At 37.8% G+C, this 24,557-nt stretch overlaps 2 protein-coding genes across 13 annotated transcripts in view; both read left to right on the forward strand.

The window, feature by feature from the left end:
• CSDE1 (cold shock domain containing E1) overlaps positions 1 to 8,815 on the forward strand; it is a 34,091-nt gene extending 25,276 nt beyond the window's left edge. For 7 of the 11 annotated variants that reach the window (XM_081493339.1, XM_081493343.1, XM_081493345.1 and 4 more), the window contains 7 exons: positions 511 to 686; positions 1,278 to 1,390; positions 2,386 to 2,505; positions 5,227 to 5,405; positions 6,240 to 6,403; positions 6,948 to 7,080; positions 7,509 to 8,815. In XM_081493339.1, coding sequence (XP_081349465.1) covers positions 511 to 686; positions 1,278 to 1,390; positions 2,386 to 2,505; positions 5,227 to 5,405; positions 6,240 to 6,403; positions 6,948 to 7,080; positions 7,509 to 7,556 — 933 coding nt within the window. In that variant the 3' untranslated portion in view covers positions 7,557 to 8,815. Of the gene's footprint in view, positions 1 to 510; positions 687 to 1,277; positions 1,391 to 2,385; positions 2,506 to 5,226; positions 5,406 to 6,239; positions 6,454 to 6,913; positions 7,081 to 7,508 lie in introns of all 11 variants that reach the window. The other 4 variants (XR_014054725.1, XR_014054726.1, XR_014054724.1 and 1 more) reach the window with 3 other exon arrangements.
• A 135-nt stretch (positions 8,816 to 8,950) lies between these two features.
• NRAS (NRAS proto-oncogene, GTPase) lies at positions 8,951 to 18,816 on the forward strand. 2 transcript variants are annotated; one of them, XR_014054728.1, is made up of 7 exons: positions 8,951 to 9,064; positions 9,555 to 9,682; positions 11,740 to 11,918; positions 13,877 to 14,181; positions 14,709 to 14,861; positions 15,175 to 15,216; positions 15,324 to 18,816. XR_014054728.1 is itself a non-coding variant. In XM_081493347.1 (7 exons), the coding sequence occupies exons 2-5, from the start codon at positions 9,572 to 9,574 to the stop codon at positions 14,855 to 14,857; spliced, it is 570 nt and encodes a 189-aa protein (XP_081349473.1). In that variant the 5' UTR covers positions 8,951 to 9,064; positions 9,555 to 9,571; the 3' UTR covers positions 14,858 to 14,861; positions 15,175 to 15,216; positions 15,324 to 18,816. The 2 variants fall into 2 exon arrangements, 1 of the variants encoding a protein (XP_081349473.1); XM_081493347.1 differs by having other exon boundaries at positions 13,877 to 14,036; positions 14,738 to 14,861.
• The last annotated feature ends 5,741 nt before the right edge of the window (positions 18,817 to 24,557 follow it).

The raw sequence follows: 24,557 nt of genomic DNA on the forward strand, positions 1-24,557 counted from the left end.
TCAAATTTTGCTACCATTCTTTTGTGCTTACAAGTTTAATATATGAACATGTTCTTATTTAAAAGCAGTTTATTCAATTATAATAGGGTCTAGCAAGCTTTTGTTAAAAGCTTTTTGAGGAGTTAGTGTTTAAGCATTAGATATGTCAAAAGAATTACCTTATTTAAAATAAATAATATGGGTAAGAAAGTTAAAACAGTCACTGAAACATCAAAGTAAAATCATAGCAAAGGTTTTTACATTGCAGTTAATTGTTGTTGTACTTGGTTGGAATGTCTGGTTTTCTAATTGACCTCCTTTAGAGAAATTGAGATCTATAAGGAATACACAATGGAGAGCAACAACTTGATCCTTGTTAAAATGGAATGAGAAATAGAAGTAATCGTTCTGGTGGAAATCTGTTCCATCAAATTATTTATACGGAATATTTAAGGAGAAAGCAAGGTCTGAGGGAGTTGTCGTTTCCACTTAGTGTGGAAATGTCATAGTAAGCATCCTTATTTTTCACAGGTTGAATTTAGTATTAGTGACAAACAGAGGCCTGGACAGCAGATTGCAACTTGTGTGCGACTCTTAGGTCGTAATTCGAACTCCAAGAGGCTCTTGGGTTATGTGGCAACTTTGAAGGATAATTTTGGATTTATTGAAACAGCCAATCATGATAAGGAAATCTTTTTCCATTACAGGTAAGGATTGCCTTTTAGGAACTTGGAGCTTCCATTCTTTGGTTTTGGAGTCAAAAATATTAATATTGGGTGGTTATGTAGTTTTTAATCTCAGATTTCATATTGGTAAAATTTTGGCAGTATATAGTTAATTGTCTACCTCTGTACAGAAAACATGTGGTCAAAAGATATAGGAAGACCTGTATCTGCTTTGAACATTGTATAGAACCCTGTCTACTTCAGTAAAAGAATTCTGTTTTATATGTTGCTATCAGAGAATTATGTATTTGATTTGGTATTATAGCATAGTGGTTAGCCATAGCCTATAGCACGGGCTCTTAGAACCATACAGTTTCAGTTTGAATCCAGGCTCTGCCACTTAATAGCTATGTAACTTTTATTATCTTTTTATTGAAAGAAAATAACCTCCTAGCATCTTAGTTTCATTATCTTGAATCTGGGGGTAATAGCACCTCTTCGTAGGATATTCTTGAAGATCATATGAGTCAGTGCTTAAAACCGTATCCAATAGAAGAAATAAAGGCTGCTTGCTCCCATTGATGTTTGTGGTAAATATTTATTCAAATGTCATTTCCTTCCCCTCCCCTGCAGTGAGTTCTCTGGTGATGTTGATAGCCTGGAACTGGGGGACATGGTCGAGTACAGCTTGTCCAAAGGAAAAGGCAACAAAGTCAGTGCAGAAAAAGTAAACAAAACACACTCAGGTAAACTTCTGATGATCAGTCCTATTCTTTAGGTAAAAGGGTGAAGGGTAGGGTGGGGAGAGGGAACAAAAACTCGATTGATCTAGGTCAGTGTTCTCTAGGTGTGATCCCTAGATACAGCATCATCACCTAGCCACTTGTTAGAAATATATGTTCTTTGACCCCACCCCTACTGAAACTTTGGAGATGGCACCCTGTTTTAACAAATCCTTCAAGTGATTCTGATGAACACTGAAGTTTGAAAACCACTGTTCTAGATTATTTAGGTCATTTGCTTTGAGTTTATTGTCAATTCAATATCTCTTTTTCAAAAATAACCCCAAAATAAACCTCCCATGGGATTAGGGAGGGAGGCATTCCTCAGAAGACTTATTTAAATAAGAATGAGTTTAAATATGAAAAATAATGGGAAATTTTTAGATTTAGAATTTAGAAAATTGTTGCTATTTAGAATCTTTTTCTTGCAACTTCCTTTTTGGGTTTTATGTAATACAGCTCCCCAAATAACACTTTCTCTTAATGTTTTTCTAGAGAAATGGGAGTTAAGAATGTTCATTCATTTTAACAGATACCTAGATGTATGCTATGTTTTAGATACTGGGGGTATAGCAATGAAGAAATAAGACAAATTGGCAAACAAGATGAGTGAAATATTATATGTAGTATGTTCAGAAAGATACTAAGATAAAATAAGTTGGAGAAGTATATAAGTATTGGGGTTGCCACTACTTCTAGAGACCAGGGAATACCTCACTAAAATGGTGACATCTGGTCACCTGGAACAGGTGAGAGAGGGAGATGTGTTTAAATATGAATACTTATTAAATTTTTGAACATCTTTAATAATAGTTTAGAAGTATTTTAAGACTAGAAGACAACCAGCTAGCCCTCTATTAACATTGTCCTGATGATTTTTGCTTTTTGATTTTTAATCCTGTGGAATAGCATTTCAATATAATTGTTGAGAGAGAGGTATACATGCTTTTGTTTTGTAGTGAATGGCATTACTGAGGAAGCTGATCCCACCATCTACTCTGGTAAAGTCATTCGCCCCTTGAGAAGTGTTGATCCAACACAGACTGAGTACCAAGGAATGATTGAGATCATGGACGAAGGTAAGAACATCTCTATCATGTTTTGAAATTTGCCTTACCTTCAAATGAGCATGTCAAAGATTTAAAAATGTGGTGTTGCATTTGTCCTTAAAAACTGAGTTAAGGAAAAGTTATTTATTTTCCTACCCATGCATGGCTTTTATTTTTTGGAAATGAGATCAGCCTGGATTTATGTGAATAAATGACTGATATGTGAGCTACTGAGTTATAATAAATAGACTAAGAACAAAATCTCTTACTAAATATATGCATTTAATGGTTGATAATCAGACACTCACAATTGGCTGGGTTTAATACAAAATTTTGTTTCTCCTCTATTATTCACTGGTTACTTACATCAGTATTGACAAAATGTCCTGGTAACTATTCAATTCTATAAACATTTTTGCTTCCTGTAAAAATTTACTATGTCTGTTACTTACAGGATACCGTGAGGATCCTACTACTTGTGTCTAGGTCAAGGCTCCCTATTTTTCATTTTTCTGCCTTTTTTCCCCAATGTTTGACAACTCTGTGAGAACTGCTGTAATGGCTTGCTCCAAACAGTACCAGAAAGACCAACAGGTTTGCAATAGAAATACAGTAGGGAACACTAGATGATTAATATAGCAGAATAACCATAAGGATGAGGTTGATGAGAGGGTTTGAAATGCCAACCAAAGATGATAGCTTGATTTAAAAAGAGAGTAAATCTTGTGCCATCTGGGAGTCATAGAAGAACATAAAGTGGAAAGAGCAGGTCATTTGAGAGAAGAAAATTAGCCTTGATGAACCTGTTCTTTTATCACATGAGGTTCTTAGGAATTTCCTTTTTCTGTGAAACCAGTATCCTCATACATGCACATCTCCAAATATGAATTAACTTTATAGCAAGTCATTATTGAACTATGATGCCATAATGATTATCAAACCCTTAAAAGGGCCATGTGGGTGTGGGCAACTAACTTTAACTCATGAGATAATATCAAAATACCCTTTTTCCTTTCTTTCATTATCCCTTTTACTTACTTTTTTTTGCATTCCCAACCCCTAATCCACTTACTCTTCAACACTTCAATATAGTCTAAAAGCAAGGTTTTATAGAAAAGGAAACTTTCCTGAAATCTCCAAGCCTAGAGTTTTCTGGGACTATACAGATCACATTTTCCCCACTTGGTGGTGAGAACAGCTCTTTTAGGAAGACAACTAACCGAAGACCAGGGGTTTCAGTGCTGGACAGACCTAGATCTGCACAGGAGCTCTTCCACTTGCTAGCTGTACAACCTTAGACAAATTAAATCTTCCCTTACTCAGTTTCTTCATTTTTAAAATGAAGATAATATCTTCAACCTCAAAAGGTTCTATAAAGATTAAGTATGAATCAGTATAGTAAGTGTTTAATAAATGGTTGCTGCTGCTGCTAAGTCGCTTCAGTCGTGTCCAACTCTGTGCGACCCCATAGACGGCAGCCCACCAGGCTCCGCTGTCTCCGGGATTCTCCGGGCAAGAATACTGGAGTGGGTTGCCATTTCCTTCTCCAGTGCATGAAAGGGAAAAGTGAAAGTGAAGTCGCTCAGTCGTGTCTGACTCTTAGCGACCCCACAGACTGTAGCCTACCAGGCTCCTCCGTCCATGGGATTTTCCAGGCAAGAGTACTGGAGTGGGGTGCCATTGCCTTCTCCGTTAATAAATGGTAGTTACTACCAATATCACTTAGTCTAATTGTCTCTAATACTCCTGTATTACTTGCTCTATTGGCAGTGTCTCCTCAAAGGTTTTAGTTCCTCAAAGGTTTTAGTTTCTCTCAGTTTGAAAAGAAAATCTTCACTTACCTCTATAATCATCAAGAGAATGGTTAAATGCATTCACAATTTCAAAGCTGCTTCTTCCATCTGATATTTTTACCCTCATTTCTACTTTTGTTGATTCAGTGAATTCACTATCCAGGTGAACTGATAGGTAGCTGAATCCTTTGGCCTGGTTTTTATATGTAACCTGCCTTGACTTTCAGCCAACTTTTTATTCCAGGGCAAAGCTCAGCAAATAAGACGACTTGTTTTTATTAATAAAATTTTCTTGAAACACAACCACAGCTGTTCATTTACATACTGTCTTTGATTGCTTTCTCACTGCCAACAGCAAAATTGAGGACTTGTGACAGAGACAGGATTCTTTAAGACTAAAATATTTACTATCTGACATTAAGAAAATGTGTGATGGGCCATCTAGGAGAGAAGTGCCTTAGGTTTGAGAGAGCCACAATCAGAACAGAGAAAGGAGGTGGAATGCCAAAAATTTTGTCTACATTGTGTTTTTGCTTGTGCTTGGCTTGTTTGATGCCCAGTTGGATATGGATCAGAAATGTTTTTGACTCGCTCATATTGTGCACTTGGAAAGAAGATAATCCAGTGGCTCATGTGAGCAATCCATAGTGCTTTAAAACTAGGTAATGAAATGGTGAGTGATAGTGTTGTTGGAGTTTTTCATTTTCCCTATAAACGTGGTTTAAAGCTGTTCATAAGCTAGTACAGTGACAATGAGCTACAAGTTTTCCTTTATTTTCATGGTAGTGTTGAGCATTCAGGATTTTATTGAAGCTTTAAAATAGAATTTCTCAGGTATTAAAAATCTTAGTGAATATAATATTTTTAGCAAATTATTTATAAATTTATTAGGACCATCAACAGAAAGGGCTGTTGTGAAATATTAGCTTTTAGACTTTGTACCTGTTTCTCCTTACAGGGGATATGAAAGGTGAGGTCTATCCATTTGGCATAGTTGGGATGGCCAACAAAGGGGATTGCCTACAGAAAGGGGAAAGTGTCAAGTTCCAGTTGTGTGTCCTGGGCCAAAATGCACAGACTATGGCCTACAACATCACACCCCTACGTAGGGCTACAGTGGAGTGTGTGAAAGATCAGGTAAGTAGTAATACCTCTGGATCCAATTGGATCCTTTTATGAGTTGGTAACCAAACCCTTGAAAATTTTTCAGCCAAGCAGGAACCATCAACATTCATTTTGTTTTTATTTCCACTTTATCTTCCTTTTCAGTGATTTGAAGAGCTTATTAAAAAACTGAAAAACCATATGGAAAGAAAAAACGGCAATAATAGCAAAAAGAAAGTAAATGTAGTACTAATAACTAACATAATAGGGAAAATAAGTACAGAGTGAGACTTCCAGAATAGAAAGACATATTAACAGTTTTTCATACTTGAGCCTCAGAGCTTTTTTTGCAGACCACACAAAGAAACCATGTATATAGAAGTTTTCATAAAATAAACTTTGGGCAAACAAAACTATTCTGGTACTAAAGATCACAAGGGAATCTGTGAGTCCTTAGAGAAGACATTTTTTTTAAATTTCAGTACAGTGAATATAACATTTTGTATGGCTATTTCTAGCAATACCATAACCCAGCTTGATTTTGGAAGGGAGCAGAACAAGCATATGTTTAAGTAACAACTTTTCTGATTTTGCTTAATTCAAAAGCTTGGTTCATGCATTATATGTAGACATAAGATAACCTTTGTTACTCTGGCTGTGGCAGAGTGAATGGCAGTGATTTCAAAGATAATTTCTTCCCTAAGTTTTGCAGACCCAGGCAGCTGAACTGCTGGAGCATCAGCATTGACACCATGTTTTATAAATCCCCTTCTAATTAGGGTCAAGCATTGTGCTTCATTCAAAGTGAGTTTCCTTTTCTCTCCTATGGTGTGTCTTTTTTACACTACTGTCTTTTTAAATTTTCAGTTTGGCTTCATTAACTATGAAGTAGGAGATAGCAAGAAGCTCTTCTTCCATGTGAAAGAAGTTCAGGATGGCATTGAGCTACAGGCAGGAGATGAGGTGGAATTCTCAGTGATTCTTAATCAGCGCACTGGCAAGTGCAGTGCTTGTAATGTTTGGCGAGTCTGGTGAGTTTTTTGTTGTTCGTTAGTAACCTCCTTTGACTGTCTTAACTTCTGTAATCTCTGCTTTATCATGTTTATTCACTTTCCATCTCTTCTGCCGCTTTCTGGTTATTTCTTTATTGTCTAAATTTTATAGTTTAGCATTGCTGGCACTATGTTTTTGTTTTAATAACACTGTTAGCATGAGAGGAGCTAAGAGTCTCTGGAAATATTTCTTCATATTTTTCCTTTTCTATGGTTTTTTTTCACACCCAGTACCTTGTTTTATGTGTCTGCGGAACTGGTCTTTCTGATAGCGGACCAGTTTAGGGATGACTCTCACCCAAATGATTCTTTCAGCTCCTACACAGTAATAAACCTTGAGTTGGGAATAAAAAGATAAACCAACTTGTCTGTCCTGTCTTGCTAGCCAGTTGGCTAGGTGAGGCAAGAGTCCCCCCTCATTAACACTGAGTCATTTGGATAGTTAGGTAGAAGACACATTCTGCATGTACTTACTTTCTTCCCACCAAGTGTTGCTTCTTTTCATCTCTTGACTTTGTTATAGCGAGGGCCCCAAGGCTGTTGCAGCTCCACGACCTGATAGGTTGGTCAATCGCTTGAAGAATAGCACCCTGGATGATGCCAGTGCTCCTCGCCTAATGGTTCTTCGTCAGCCAAGGGGACCAGATAACTCAATGGTATGAGAGCATACAAGTTTTAGGGGGGAATGGGGGCAACTGATAAACCAACATACTACTTGTCCTATTTTAGCATAGCTCAAAGGGCTTAATTTACAAAAGTGCTTCAAGTATCGCTATCATAATCAGTTAGGATCCCTCACATTGGGTCAGCCCCTAATGTAATGGTTGCTTACAATAAAAGGAACATTTCTTGGTGTTCTGATACTTTGAACATAATTTAGGTAATAGATCAGGAAAGCTTACTATAGATTTCCTCCTCTGCAAAAGAATTGGTGGTGATAGAGAGTAATACTTTGGTATTATATATTAATATCACACATACATATATGTGATATAATATATATATAATGTTACATTTTGGGATTGTGAATGTGCCATGATTGTCCTGCACCTGGGTCATTAACTGCAATTTTATTTCTTCACAGGGATTTGGTGCAGAAAGAAAGATCCGTCAAGCTGGTGTCATTGACTAACCACATCCACGAAGCACATCATTAATCCACTATGATCAAGTTGGGGGGATTCTGGTGAAGGGTTCTGAATATCTCCCACTTCATCCCTCCCAAAATCTGGAATACTTATTCTATTGAGCTATTACACCAGTTTTAACACCTTCCTCGTGTTATGTTTAAAAAAATAAATAAATTTAAGAAAACCATTTTAAAATTATGCACAGTTGCAGCCTGGAAAACTTAAGGTGGCGCCTTATAGTATCAATTTTAGGAGCTTTATTTGGTGCATTTAACGCAACTGGTAATTGCAAAATCCACTTCGCCTGTGTAAGAGAAAAATATAGACTGTTAACTTGTTGGCCCTATGAAATTCTGCACTTGATATTTAGTATATACTCTACCTTCATTACTTCTGGCAAGATTTCTGCCTTAGCACTCAGTTGCATTCTTTTTCCTTTTCTGTTTATTATGCTTTAATTCTGAGGACCATATGAGGGTAGAATATATTAAAAATTACCAAAATTTGTATAGGCAAACCATTTCCTTAAGTTGATGGCCAAATGTTAAAATGTTATTTTTCATATCATTTATAATCTTGTCACAGTCCACTTAACGAAGTTTGGTTAGATTTCAGTGAAAATTATCTTCCAGAGTAGGTTTTTTTTTTTTTTTCCTGGCATGGGGGGGTAACTTTACTACAATTAGTATATATATATGGTGCAGAATTTCATGCAGATGAGGTGTGCCAGCAGTGTGATAATTTAAACGTATTTAAACAAAAACAAAAAGACGAATGCACAAACTTGCTGCTGCTTAGATCACTGCAGCTTATAGGACCCAGTTTCTTTTACTGATTTCAAAACAAAACAAAAGAAAAAATAATAAAAAAGTTGTGCCTGAAATGAATCTTGTTTTTTTTATAAGTAGCCGCCTGGTTCCTGTGTCCTGTAAAAATACAGGCACTTGACCCTTGGTGTAGCTTCTGTTCGACTTTTTATCACGGGAATGGATTGGTCTGATTTCTTGGCCCTCATCTTAAATTGGCCATACACAAGGTCCCTGGCCAGTGGACTGAAGGCTTTGTCTAAGATGACTTGGGTCAGCTCAGGGGATGTGGGGGAGGGTGCTTTTATCTTCCCCGTTGTCGTTTGAGGTTTTGATCTTCTCTGGGTAAAGAGGCCATTTATCTTTGTAAACACATAACATTTTGCTTTCTCCAGTTTTCTGTTAATGGCGAAAGAATGGAAGCGAATAAAGTTTTACTGATTTTTGAGACACTAGCACCTAGCGCTTTCATTATTAAAACGTCCTGTATGGGAGGGGCGGGTCTGGGTGCGGCCTGCCGCGTGACTCCTGGGTCAGAGGCCCACGTGGCCGGGGCGGGGACTTGGGCGCAGACTGATTACGTATCGGGCGGGGCCGGAAGTGCCTCTCCCTAGTGGGGGCTGTTCATGGCGGTTCCGGGGTCTCCCAACAATTTTCCCGGTTGTGGTCGTAATCTACCCGAAGTGGAGGCGGTGGAGTTGGAGGTAAGGCTCTGGCATGTGTAGCGTTCAGCTTTCGAGCATAGTGATAATTCCCTGTTGCCAGAAATCGAGCGGAATCTACGAAGTGGAGACAAAGGCCCTGGGCGGGGGTGTCCTTCGATTTGAGCCCTACGGGGGAGTTCTCTGGAGAAAGGTGGGGGACTTAAGAGAGGGAGACAGCCTGGCGGCCGCCCCCCAAAACCGTAAAGATTTACAGGAGGAGTAGGAAGGGGGGTTTCCTTTACCTTAGGCTGAGGGCGGGGCCCAAAGTCTTGAAAACGAAGGTGAGGGTAGCTGGAAGATTAATCCAGAATTCTGAGATCCACAGTAACCTGCAAGTGTTTTTGCACTCCTGAATCACTTTGAGAACCAAGTGGAGATGAACGTGTATGGAACCAATCCATTTCAAATTCCGGTTTTAGTTACTATTGATTACAGAAAGCTTTGAAGTTCTGTGGTTCGCCAGTTAACCCTAATTGCTGCTTTCCCACAGGTTCTTGCTGGTGTGAAATGACTGAGTACAAACTGGTGGTGGTTGGAGCAGGTGGTGTTGGGAAAAGTGCACTGACAATCCAGCTAATCCAGAACCACTTTGTAGATGAATATGATCCCACCATAGAGGTGAGGCCCAGTGGTAGTCCGCTGACCGTACCTCTCTCTTTCCATTTAGTTTTACCCATTCCCTTCCTCTTACCCTTCAGCTGTTCTTTAGCTAAAGGAATAATCAGAAAAAGTTATTTGGGGCTCTGTGTTTAGTAATACAATAAATTACGCTTTTTTACATGTTTGTGGAAAAGAGTTCATTTTTATTAGCTGCTGAAGATTTTATAAAAAGTTTACAATTTTTAACCGTTTTGTAAACTGTTGCAAACTAATTGTTGAACTCGTTTAGTTTCTTCACATATGACAGCTCTGTTAAAAAGAACACAGGTCATAGTATAATTATCTGAATAATAGCAGGATGGAGAAAAAGGATTGAGAGATCTAGGTGTTTCTTAGCTAGTTGAAGCAACTGAGACTGTGGGTTGAGGTAGAAAGAGCATGAGATTTTGAGTCACTGTCCCTTGGAGTACCGTCCGGTTTTCAGTTTATTAGTTATGTAATAGTGAGCAATCACTCTTTTCATCTAGTAAAGTACCATAAATTTGTCTTGCCTGACGCACAAGCGATGTGAAAAATCAAGTATGGTAAATTTTTGTGGATGCTGATGCAGTGTAATTATTACTTATTTAAGGATTCTGTTGTTTTTGTAGGAGTTCATGTTACAGATTGATTTCAGTAAGTGACATCTAAAACCCTTTACATAAATAGTTTGTAATCTTATTCAATTTAGAAATGTCAAACTCTAGAGATTATTTTAATCCACACCCTGGTCTTTGTACCACCCAACCACTAAGTGTTTAATGCAAGCTATCTCTAATATAGCCATTCTTAAAAATTAGTCCTTGGCAAAATTTTATTTTAGGCTTACCAGCTTTAGTATTAATGGTTATAACGTTTTGATGTTTTTCAGAGTTTTATTTGTTAAAAGATAGTTATATAAAGTAAGTCATATCTACAGCTCAGTGGCTTTAAATTTGTGTACACCGTGTAAGCACCACATAGGTAAAAATACAGACTGTTTCCAGTGCTCAGGAGAGTTCTCTCATGCCCCTTTCTAGTCAGTAAACCCCCTTGTCCTGCCAGGAAATAACCACTTCTCTGACTTCTATTATATTTTAGTTTGACTAAAACCTATCTTTATAATTTTAATTTTGCTTATTTCCCCAGAACACTCATACACGTGACCATATTTCATGCTTCAGGGAAATTTTGGTAATGTGAATTCTCTGTTAATTTGAAAGTATATTACAGTCCTGAAATGCAGTAAGTTACTGAAGAGCTGTTGAATAGGCTGGCAAACTGTTACACACTGTTTCTGAAGCCAGATCTTTACTGTGTAATGAGGTTATTTTCTTTGAATTCCCAGAACATAAATATTAAAAAAAAGAAAAGTAAAAATTTTGCATTAGAGCCAAATTGAATTTTTTTTTAATATGATCTGTGCATCTCTCTCTTCCCAAGGAATTAATGTAACTTAACCTTGTTTGGAACTTTTAGGAATTTGATTCATGAATAGTTGGAAAATATTCATGGGGATGAATATTTTCCAAATATTCATGATGACAATCTGTCATGATGAGAAAAATAGTTTGGTACTATAATCTTTTCTGAAATAAATGATATTTGTGTATATAAACTTGAACACAAAAGACACTGTATCCTAGGCCAAGTTATAATTGGTGGAGATATGTTTAGAATAGTAAATAGATAATAGACACCTCAAATGAGAGAAGTGCAGTTCATACTTCAGTGAAATACACTGTGAACCTAATCTCTAGTCTTATCTGCAATTGAACTATCCTTTGAATTACCATGTTTTCTTCATCTTTTCCAGGAACAGAGTGACCACATTTTCTTTTTTGAAGGCATATAGCATTTGGGACTCTTTCCTAGGGTGACATTAAGTACTTTCTATGTGATTATGTATATATTAGCAGTTTGAGGGACAAAGCAAAGAGACAGAGTTGGACTTGATTAGAGTTTATTTAACCTTGGCAGTAGCATTGCATTCCCTATGATTTTTAATAAAAATGGAATCTCCCTCTCTCCCTACCCCCCTACCCTCCACACCCCAGGATTCCTACCGAAAACAGGTGGTTATAGATGGTGAAACCTGTCTGTTGGACATACTGGATACAGCTGGACAAGAGGAGTACAGTGCCATGAGAGACCAATACATGAGGACAGGCGAAGGCTTCCTTTGTGTATTTGCCATCAATAATAGCAAATCGTTTGCAGATATTAACCTCTACAGGTACTAGGAGCATTGTTTTTTCTGAAAGGATGATCTTTTAAGTGTGTTCTGAAGTTTTGGGGTAGGGATGAGGATACCACACTAGGGAAGATACAGATTTTTAATTATGAAAAGAATTGCTTTTAGGTTGTGGTATTGGGAATCTGGGGTTATTACTGAAAGTTAATACTGGGATTTATTTTACATAATCTACTGTGGCTAGAATGCGTGGTAGTACGTACATGAGGCTTGCTAATGGTAGTGATTTAGAACTAGAGGTGGTGTTATGAGAGATCACGAATCTCAAGAGCAGAAGACACGTCTGAAAACATTCTTCAGTAAGAGACGATAACAGGAAGAAACAAATGGGGAGAGGGTAGATAAAGGTGAAAGCAGGACAAAGGAATGTAAAGATGGCCTTTCTCCACAGAACCTGTAACTTTCAAAGCTCGATTGGACCACAGAAATTCTAGTATGACATTCTTATTTTACAGAAGCAGAGTTCAGAAGGAGGTTTGTTAGGTTTTCATAGTCATGATTGTTATTAATAGCAGACCCAGAACCAAAAACCCAGGGCTTCTTTTTCCTAGACCTATGATTTTTAAGCAGAATAATATAGTGGTTAGGAATATAAACTCTGCCTGGGTTGCAGCTTGGCTCCATCATCTCTTAGCCGTGGAAGTTTGGGACAAACTACTAAATCTCTGAGCCTCCTTATCTAACAATATGAAGATAGTGGTACTTACTGAGAGTTGCTGTGAAAATTAAATGAGTTAATAAATATGGGAATCCCTCGGAACAGTGTTTGCCACAGAGTAAATGCTACGCAAATGTTCTGCCTGTAACCTTGGGTCCTTGTGTACACTCCAACCATATGAAGATGTCGACTCTCAGAAACTAGTCCAAAACTGGTTTTCTTCCCCTAAACCTGTTCTACTTTCCATTTTCTCTCTGGAATTAATAGAGCACTGAATAAAATGCTCAGCACTTGGCAAGCACCTACTAAATATTTGCTAAATTTCTACAAATCATTTTCCTCTTCAGCTGTCTTGTATTATTCCGTCACATAGGGTACTGCCATCACACCAAACAAAGCTCAGTTCTGTAGATAGCCAGTGAAATGCATTTCAAGTTCATGACTGTGTGTGTAATTCAAAGAGAGAGTTTAGAGCAGTGCTGTGCAGTACGGTAGCCACAAGCCATTTGTGGTTATTTAAATTCAGTAGAATTAACAATTCAAAAGTCAGTTCTTTGGTCCCACATTAGCAACTGACTTTTCAGGTGTTCAGTAGCTTCATGCGACTAGTAGACATGATTGGGCAGGGCGGCTGGAAAATGTTTCCATCATCATGAGAATACCCGTTGGACAAGGTTGGTCCAGAGAATCTGGAGCAATAGTTTCCACACTGCTGTGTCGTATGTCTTGTCGTTGAAGAGAGTACTATCAGTTGGGAGTTCCAGATCTTATAATCCCCTGTTAATACGAGCAGTTATAGTGTGTTCTAATTTATATCTTGGACTTCCAGCTGTAATTTTGCTTGAAGAAAAGGTTTGGACACCACCCATCCAGAGAAGTGGATAGACTGTCTTTCATTAAATACTGTCATACTCCAGGGATCTTCGAAAAGTTATTTGGAGGCAGTAAGCTTTACTTTTATACCTCAGACCTTAATCTAGAGTGTGATTTTGAGTTGCCAGTTAAATCCAGAGGCCAGCTCTTCAGAGAATCAAGAAACCTAAAGGGCATGTGTCAAGATAGAAAGTGAACTGGTACTTGGCTTCCCTGTGGCTATTGCATCAAGTCTAAACCAGTCGTTTTAGTATGCAAGTAGTTAAAACAACAACAAAAACAGAGAAACGCAATACTAGAAGCCAATAGGACTAGCTAAAGTTTGTTAGATTTTATTTTTTACTTTAGACTGTTTATTCCTTCCTAAAAGTTTATTCTTATGTTAACATTACACATTCCCATTTTTTAGGGAACAGATTAAGCGTGTAAAGGACTCTGATGATGTACCTATGGTGCTAGTAGGAAACAAGTGTGATTTGCCAACAAGGACAGTTGACACAAAACAAGCCCATGAGCTGGCCAAAAGTTATGGGATTCCATTCATTGAAACCTCAGCCAAGACCAGACAGGTATAGTACAGCTTTCAGCATCTGGCAAGGGTTTGTTTAAGGCAGAAAAAGTTTGATTGATGGACTCTTCACTAGAGATGTGATCTGCATTCTTTGTTGTTTGGGTTGGTTTTGGGGTGTTTTTTTTTTTTTTATGAATTTGACTGTATCGGGTCTTAGTTGCTGCATATGGGATCTAGTTTCCTGATGAGGGGTCAGACCCTAGCCCCCTGCATTGGGAGCATGGAGTCTTAACCACTGGACCACCAGGAGAGTCCCTGGTTTGGATTTTTTGATAGAGTTCTATTTTATTTAATCTCCAGTTTAAACCCAAAATAAATTTATTAATATTCTGATCTGGTTTCTTTTTTACACCTGCTTTAACATGCACAAATATTTCTAAGTGAAGACCCCTGATTAAAGATACTTAAAACATTAGTCCTTTCTCCATCAACACCAGCTACTGTTTAAGGTATAGGCCCTCCTGAATGAAATCTTTAGATTTGATGGTTCTGTATGTCTCCTGTTACCCATTTTCTTTTGCTTGAATGTTATTTTTGCAAAAAAGTGCTGTTTGTATATCAGCCTGCTAATGTGATACAGTAGGAACACTCAGCCTATTTTTTAGCTAATAACTGAATAATTGCAATTTTAAATCTAACAAATTAGAGCTTACAACTTGGGTTGTGTGAGCTGTCTTTATCATTTTCTCTCTTTTACAGGGTGTTGAAGATGCCTTTTACACACTGGTAAGAGAAATACGTCAGTACCGAATGAAAAAACTCAACAGCAGTGATGATGGCACTCAAGGTTGTATGGGGTTGCCGTGTGTGGTAATGTAACAAGGTGAGCATGTAGTCTCTTGATGTAGGTATAAGTATTATTTAGGCAATTGGAGGAGTATTGCTGTCATCCTTTCTGTGTTGCTATTTAACTGAGTTTCACCTCATTTAAAAGTCTAAAATTAACTGCTTTCCTTTTGGCACCCTTTCTGAGAGTATTGCATCCTAAACTGTCTTTAAAACATGTAATTATTTTACAAACAGCGTTACATTTTCAGTAATATTAGAAATTAGAAGACTTTGTTTATGAAATATATTACCAGAAGCCTGAAGGATCACTACTTGATGATGACATGGTGTGTATTCTTTTCTCATAGATACTTTTAAAGTTCTCAAATCAGAAAAGAGCCACTGTCAAGGTAGGACAAGTTTGGAAACGAATGTATTATCATTTATGTTGATTTCATAACCTTGTTTTTCCAATACTCTCTATGTGCCATTTATACAGACTCCGTCTTTATTTCAGCTGCACTGACACCCTGGTCCTGACTTCCCTGGAGGAGAAGTATTCCTGTTGCTATCTTCAGTCTCAAAAAGAAGCTCCTGCGGTTTCCCCAGCGCTCAGTAGATCAATATAATATTCTCTATTTGAGAAGTTCTCAGAATAACTACCTCCTCACTTGGTTGTCTGACCAGATAAATGAACCTCTTGTTACTCCCAGTATTTTTCCACCCTGGGTTCTCCCCCAGCACACACAAACACACCTCTGCCACCCAGGTTTTTCATCTGAAAAGCAATTAATACTCTGAAACAGAGAACCAAACTGTAGAAACATGAAATTCTGTAGAAAACAATGTCTTGAGCTCTAAAGTAGCAACTGCTGGTGATTTTTTTTTCCTTTTTATTGTTGAACTTGGAGCTATGTTGGTTTTTAGAGAAATGTCATAAATTGCTGTTTTGCTGAGAATATAGTTAATGTTGCTCTTTGGTTTGTGTGTAATGTTATCAGCTATATTCTATAAACTGGCATCTACTCTGTATTTAGAAATACAAAAATGTATACTGACCTTTTGAGTCTACCCTCATCTTCTCAACTTCCTTGTAATTAAATGTAACTTTCACGATGAAGTGCCTTTTTCCTGGAAGTGACTTGTAGACTTCCTTTACAATACTTCAGTGGAATAGATGTCTCAGAAACTGTTATACATGAGAATGAATGTCTGAGATATGTCTATGACCCATCTAGCTTTGAGGGAAAGATACACCAATATGATAGCAGGTGCCATTTCTTACATCTATAAAGTTGATTTTCTGGAGACCTACTTTGGGGCTCTCCCGAGAGAAAGATGAAACTATGAATGATTAGGAATAATTTCACTTAATTTTTACTTAACCTCCACTTTTTTTTTTGGTAGTTTACTACCTGCGAAACATATAATTTGTTTCCTTTTAGCTTACAGATAATCTAATGTTCAATGAACTTCCATTCATATTTTAATTTGGATCATATCAAGAAGTCTACATTTGCAGGTGTTCAAAAATTGTAAAAGTTTGATGCAGTTTTATTTAATAGCTGTCATCAGTGATTTTCAAGCCTCAAATATGTTAATAGACACATTTTCACTGTATATCATGGTATTAATAATTATCGATGTATATAATTGTCCTTGGTCACTCTCTGTTCGTCACCTCATGGCAGTGGCTTGATTAATTATTTCAGCTGAGTAAAGCATGGTGCTAATAGACCAGGGTCACAGTGTCAAAACTTCAGTGAGCCAGTTAGCATCACAGAGAAAGAAATTCTTTCACATTTGCTCACCATTAACTCCAGCTAATAGTTTTGCCAGATGTGTGTGGTTAGTCCTGCAAGGAAAGGAGAAGTCAGTTAATACAAATTCTTAACCAGGACTGGAAAAACGTGTTATCCTGAGAAGGGTCAGCTTAGAAGTCTTTATCTGGACTCTGTTTTTAGCCTCATGGAAACCAAATTAAGATGATCTTTTTTCTCAAGTTTTTGAGAATGAGGATGCCTCAGATCAACATTTTAAAAATATTCTTTATTCTTTACATTCTTCTAAGGGTTTAAAACAACGTTGATTAATTAGTCTGGACGTACCACGTAACAAGCTGATAAGTTTGTGCTGAACAAGAAGTAGCCTTTGGATTGAAATTGCTGTTTTGAGAAGGGATAGAAAATATAATTAATAATTATGAGAACTGAGACTTGACTTTTCTATTTGCAGATAATATCCTGATAATTCTAATGAAAACAGACTTGGATAACTTGTGATAAAAGAATCGTTCCAAAATGGCCACTTTCTGCTCTCGTCTCCTAATGTGTAAATACTTCCTGAGGTCCTCTTCTAATATGAGCTGTCATTTATTAAGCAAATTCCACATTGCCTTGAAATGAATTCAGAAGAGAAGAAAAAAATCACACTGTACCCAGAGAATGAAAAACCCAGAGAATTGTGCTCCTTAGTGTGAATTCTGAAAGCTTTCGTAGTCCACACCCATAGACAGAAACTCTCTGCCACTTTGCTTCTGCTCCTCTTGGAGCATTGCTCTGTCATTTCCTTGAGGATAGATTGAGGCTTGTCACCTCAGTTGTATTGTCTTCCTCCTCTTCTTCCTCTTGTCTGTGTGACTGGCAGTGTGACTCTTAGTAATGTCAGATTCGGGGATACGGGGAGGTGGGGGGGGAGTAGCTCAGTTTAGGCTCTTGCACCCATTACCGTTGTATATTTGTATCTTTTAGTTTTCTCAAGTATGTTCTAAGCACAGAAGTATCTAAATGGGGCCAAAATTCAGACTTGAAAATGTTCTTTTAATAGCTTCTTAAAAAGTTACACTTTGGTGTGAATTTTGGCACGATAGAGTGACAAACTTTTAAACGCTGAATAACTTCAGTTAGTGTGTTATAGTTTTTAGAATATGTTTGTGATTGCTGAAAACAATTATAGTTTACCTCAAAATCTGAAAGTCTCTTTCCCCAAGTTAAGTGCCTGGCCAGCTGTCATAAATTACATATTACTTTATGTTTGTTTGTTTTTTAAAGGTTGCACATAAAAGATTGTGAAAATAAGGTGTTCTGTCCGAAAGCTACCATGCCTGTCTGTAAATGAATCCGTTGAGTGCTGTACTTGTTCCAACAGCTTACTACAGAATGCTACTTGTTAATATCATACTTGTTACAGTTTTCACTTCAGGAGTGTAATAGGTAAAATGATCCTAGGTATGTATTGTAGTGGGCCCCATGTTTAGTCTTTCATCATCCTTTAAACTGCTGTGAATTTTTTGTCTTGACTTGAAAGCAAGGATAGAGAAACACTTTAAGAGATACTTTGTTTTTTTTTTTCCATTCCAGAATTGGTGAGCATAGTTATATTTTGCTTTACATTTACAGTCATGAACTCTTAAGCTGGCAGCTACAACCAAGAACCAAAAAAGGGTGCATTCTGCTTCTTGTAATTCATCTCTGCTAATAAATTATAAGAAGCAAGGATAATTAATTAGAGAAACTATTTTATTTGGGTGGTTTCTATAAACAAGGGACTATAATTCTTAAACATTGTTTTTCATTTTTGCTGTTTCTTTAAGAAACCTAATGTGCCACAACATTATTTTAAGGTATTTCTTAAGAGAATTGTTTTTAAAAGTGTTCTCATTATCAGAGTAATTGTAGATATATTTCAAAATAGAACTGATAATTTTTAAAGGCCTGAGTATTGACCTAAGAAGCAATTGTATGAATTCTCTGGGGGGAAGGGAGGAGCTTAATGAAAGTTGTATGACTTTTATATTTCTGTGCCATCAAATAAAGGTAAAAATGTCTATTGTGCAGTTCTGCTGTTCAAACAGAAACTATTGGCCTCCTTGGCCCTAAATGAAAGGGCTGGTATTTTAAGTTGACTATTTTATTGTAAATTAAGCCATCCTAATTTTTTTAAATTTGGTTGAATGTTTTCTTGTTAAATGTTTAAAAAATAAAAACTGGAAGTTCTTTGCTTCGTCATAATTGTTTTTTCCACTGATGTGCCTTTATTGAATGTTAATATTAAATTCAGACTTTTTTTGGATGTGTTGTTTGGACTATATTGGAAGGTCTGAGTTCCTCATTTTGTCAGTATAAAATAAGTCAGAGCCTGCTTTAGTATGTCAGGTATGATTCATAGCTATATGTCAGATTCTCACACATTAACATGAAATGCTAGAAACTACCATTGGATCTTTTGATCTATTTTTGTGCTATTGCACAGTCTGCCAGTCTAGGTAGTTTTTTTTAATTAATTTTTATTGGAATATAGTTGCTTTACAATGTTGTATTAGTTTCTGCTATGTAGCAAAATGAATCAGCTATACGTATACATATATCCCCTCCCTTTGGATTCCTTTCCCATAAGATGTGCACCATTTTTGATGGTTGTGTAAGATTCCACTATATGAATGAACTATAATTGATTTACCTAGTTGTCTGTTGATGGATTGTTAAGTCATTTCTGTTTTGGGGGGGCAGTGTGTTGGGGAGGCTATTATAAATAGTGCTGAAATAAACATCACTGCACACATACCCTTGGGCACATCTTCTAGTTTTTCCTTAGGATAACTTCCGAGAAATCGAATTGCAGATTCTGAGGTTTCAGGCTTGAATCTTGGTATAGTTCTGAGAGCACAGGTCTAGGAGCCAGAGAACATGAGTTCCAACTATAATTTTGCTACTCTAGCCAATAGTTTCCTCATTTTGCAAAATACGGAAGTTGAGTAAGGATATCACAGATTTCCCAATCCTAATTTAAGAGATACAAAAGAATGATTTCAAACCTAGACTTTTTCGGTCAACACCAGAATACTGTGATTATGAGGACCTTGGTTCATTCTATCAAAGACATCAAATTTTTTTTCACCTTTTTAAAGGCAGAGATGTGGATCATTAGTATTTGACTGAATTAATCTTAAGGAAACCAAATTTAAGCAACAAAATAATGTTTCTAGCTACTGGGATGAGTATAAGTACTTTAGATTATAAAATGTATATGCCAAACAGAATCATAGACTTGGTACATCTAAAACAGATTTCCTCCTGAGTCAGTTACCTATGCCTCACATCAGATGTTTTGTTCTAATATTTGACCCCCAGATAACTGAGAAAGCAACTTAGCAGCAGCAGCAGCAGCAACTGAGAAAGAGGAAAGAATATTGTCTTGCTGACTAGAGCTGCTGTTTGCTTAGCAAAATGAAGCTATAGAAAAGACACAGGATGAAAAAGCTAAGGAAACTTGTTTATTTGGAATATAAGGGGACCTCCCATATATCTCTGTGCTTTTAAGGTTTCTATTCTTAGAACTAGCAATTCTCAAGGTCATTAAAAGGCCAACAGTTGCATGAGTTATTTGATATCCATAAATACGTGTAAAGGGGCCAGGAGGTCATGCTAGTGATCATTTTGCAAAACCACTTAGGACACGTTTCAGATTCTGTCCAGCCCCATGACTTGAGAGCACAGAGAGAATCAATGTCTAGTACCAAATGGAAGGGTATGCTTTTGTAATGCTCCCATTGTACTCTGGGCAATGAAATGTGGTCCTATGCCTTAGTAAAGGAAAACTGGAACTCTGGGAGCATCCTAGAACATCCAAAATACAAATAAATACCCTTTGCAGTGTCAAAGGGAATATCAATGGTTCAGATTCGGGAACTGGAAGTAGACCTAGTTAATTGAACATTCTTATCTGGAGACGTTGCATTTATGATTTACTTGGCATTTGCACTGAAATGGTTTACTTACTAACCTATAGCAGGGAGAGAGGAGATGTTGTTTTCAACTTAATGTTTAATCTCTTCTTAAAACTAGTATAAATACAGATTGCCATCAGTTTGTAGGCATTATATAAAGAAAACAAGGGATAGTGCCTGCAGTATTGGGGGTTAAGGTGATAATAAATGTTTCTAAAGATAGAGGCAGCTACATGCCTAACCAGGGAGGATGTGGTTGGAACTGAGCAGTTGCCTGCTAGAGCCTTCAGATGCAGAATGCTGAAATACTATCCTGGTTAGGAAAAGCAGTCTTCTAAGAATAGCTCCTGGGGATGTGGTAAAATTGGCACTATTGACACTATCTATAGGAGCTCGAGATGTGTGAGTTCTGTATGATAACTTGTCTGAAGGAAAATGGCATGTTGTTAAAGTCCAAAATGAAACTCGAGCACAGCCTATGAACAGAAGTTACCAAGGCCTGTGTCCCTATCGCCACCTGGTTCTATAGCTTATTCTCTGACATTTCCTCTCAGAGAACCAAGTTCAGATTCCATTGTGAGACAGCCACGTGATGTTTTTGTTTCACTGGCTTGGTAAATTTTCCTTCCTAACCTACTTCAATTCAGTTCAGTCGCTCAGTCGTGTCCGACTCTTTGTGACCCCATGAATTGCAGCATGCCAGGCCTTCTCTGTCCATCACCAACTCCCGGAGTCCACCCAAACCCATGTCCATCGAGTCGGTGATGCCATCCAACCATCTCATCCTCTGTCGTCCCCTTCTCCTCCTGCCCCCAATCCTACCCAGCATTAGGGTCTTTTCCAATGAGTCAACTCTTTGCATGAGGTGGCCAAAGTGCTGGAGTTTCAGCTTCAACATCAGTCCTTCCAATGAACACCCAGGATTGATCTCTTTTAGGATGGATTGATTGGATCTCCTTGCAGTCCAAGGGACTCTCAAGAGTCTTCTCCAACACCACAGTTCAAAAGCATCAATTCTGCGGCGCTCAGCTTTCTTCACCGTCCAACTCTCACATCCATACATGACCACTGGAAAAACCATAGCCTTAACTAGACGGACTTTAGTTGGCAAAGTAATGTCTCTGCTTTTAAATGTGCTATCTAGGTTGGCCATAACCTTCCTTCCAAGGAGTAAGCGTCTTTTAATTTCATGGCTGCAATCACCATCTGCAGTGATTTTGGAGCCCAGAAAAATAAAGTCTGACACTGTTTCCACTGTTTCCCCATCTATTTCCCATGAAGTGATGGGACCAGATGCCATGATCTTAGTTTTCTGAACGTTGAGCTTTAAGCCAACTTTTTCACTCTCCTCTTTCACTTTCATCAAGAGGCTCTTTAGTTCTTCTTCACTTTCTGCCATAAGGGTGGTGTCATCTGCATATCTGAGGTTATTGATATTTTTCCTGGCAATCTTGATTCCAGCTTGTGTTTCTTCCAGCCCAGCGTTTCTCATGATGTACTCTGCATATAAGTTAAATAAGCAGGGTGACAATATACAGCCTTGACACACTCCTTTTCCTATTTGGAACCAGTCTGTTGTTCCATGTCCAGTTCTAACTGTTGCTTCCTGACCTGCATACAGGTTTCTCAAGAGACAGGTCAGATGGTCTGGTAGTCCCATCTCTTTCAGAATTTTCCACAGTTCATTGTGATCCACACAGTCAAAGGCTTTGGCATAGTCAATAAAGCAGAAATAGATGTTTTTCTGGAACTCTCTTGCTTTTTCGATGATCCAGCGGATATTGGCAATTTGATCTCTGGTTCCTCTGCCTTTTCTAAAACCAGCTTGAACATCTGGAAGTTCACGGTTCACGTATTGCTGAAGCCTGGCTTGGAGAATTTTGAGCATTACTTTACTAGCATGTGAGATGAGTGCAGTTGTGCGGTAGTTTGAGCATTCTTTGTCATTGCCTGAACAAAAAAGATCTTCACGACCCAGATAATCGCGATGGTGTGATCACTCACCTAGAGCCAGACATCCTGGAATGTGAAGTCAAGTGGGCCTTAGAAAGCATCACTACGAACAAAGCTAGTGGAAGTGATGGAATTCTAGTTGAGCTATTTATTTCAAATCCTCAAAGGTGATGCTGTGAAAGTGCTGCACTCGATACGCCAGCAAATCTGGAAAACTCAGCAGTGGCCACAGGACTGGAAAAGGTCAGTTTTCGTTCCAATCCTAACCTACTTAGCAGGTTTTCATTGAACCTACTACGTGCCTGAATGCTCTGCTACTCTGGGTGTACAGCAGTGAACCAGATAGACTGTCTCCTCATTCATTTTGTATTGAGAAGAGATCTCAAAAACAAACATTTCTTAGTTGCAATTTGGTGATTGTTTCAAAGGAGAAGGACATTGTTCCCTGTGACACAACTTATCTAGCCTCACTGATCCAGCAGCCACCCTCATGACACTGTCCAAGTTCACCTCCTTCCTGATTTTTCTGAGAATAATCAAGACCACCCAAGAGGCACTAGAACCTGTCTCAAGCTTCATTGCTTCCTGTGTCTCTTCTTTTCAAGTCAAGGCTCTCAAAAAAGGATATTGTATATTGTTTCACGGTTTCAAAGTGTTCTTACATGCATCTTGTTAAACCTTCCATAAAAGCCATGTGAAAGAGGAATGGTCTTTTTATACTGATGTAAATCACATAAAAATAGATGGATTTATTTCAGATTTGAACCCAGGTCTTTTGACTTAGATTCTGTGCTCATTTTGGTTCAGCTAGTGCAAATGACCCTTGAACAACACACATTCGAACTGGGCAGTTTCCCTTATACACAGATTTTTTTCAATAGCAAGTAGTACAGTACTGCACCGTCCAAGGTTGGTTGAGTCAAGAATACAGAGGAACCACGCATACTGAGGGCTGACTGTAGGCTATAGGTGGGTTGTCAACTTCGTGCAGAGTGGGCACCCCTGAGTCCTACGTTGTTCAAGGGTCAGCTGTAGTTTTCAAATCATGCTGCTCAAAGCCCTTGAAGTATCATAAAGGAGATGTCTGAGAAAGCCTGAGTGGGCGGGGTCATCTCTTCCTCCCTGTCCTTCAACTCAAGCTCTATTTTCATCAATTTTGGGATTTGGGTATTTTGGGGGTTTTTTTGCATATTAGTGACATATTTTATTTTTATAGTCTTAAATATCAAGAATGACAATTTTTAATTTAACTACCTGAAATTTGGTATGAAATGACCTATCTTTCAAGTAGTTCTACGATTTTATAATAGTAATAGAATCTGCCTTTAAAAATTGGAAAGAATTGGAAACCACATGTAGAATTGCAGTTAACCTTTACGCAAAGTTAATCACTGAAGTTTTGTTATTGTTGTTCTGTCATCTTTAGTGATGATTCTTATGCACAGAGTCATAATTCATATGCACACAGTCATCTCTGTGTGTGAAAATTTTGTAATTTTTCACAAATCAAACCATCTAGTTCTGTACCTTCCTCATTTCACTTAATAGCATACATTCCACAACTTTTCTATGTCAGCATATTTATAGCAACATCTTTCTTCTGAAAAGTATGTAGTACTGTAATTTATGTAACTTCTCTACTGAGTTAGGAAGCAACAGTTAGAACTGGACATGGAACAACAGACTGGTTCCAAATAGGAAAAGGAGTACGTCAAGGCTATGTATTGTCACCCTGCTTATTTAACTTATATGCAGAGTACATCATGAGAAACGCTGGCCTGGAGGAAGCACAAGCTGGAATCAAGATTGCCAGGAAAAATATCAATAACCTCAGATATGCAGATGACACCACCCTCATGGCAGAAAGTGAAGAAGAACTTAAGAGCCTCTTGATGAAAGTGAAAGAGGAGAGTGAAAAAGTTGGCTTAAAGCTTAACATTCAGAAAACTAAGATCATGGCATCTGGTCCCATCACTTCATGGGAAATAGATGGGGAAACTGGAAACAGTGTCAGACTTTATTTTTCTGGGCTCCAAAATCACTGCAGATGGTGATTGCAGCCATGAAATTAGA

Source organism: Giraffa tippelskirchi, chromosome 5 (assembly GCF_054371585.1).
Source record: "Giraffa tippelskirchi isolate mGirTip1 chromosome 5, T2T-mGirTip1v1.2.pri, whole genome shotgun sequence".
Classification (NCBI taxonomy): domain Eukaryota; kingdom Metazoa; phylum Chordata; class Mammalia; order Artiodactyla; family Giraffidae; genus Giraffa; species Giraffa tippelskirchi.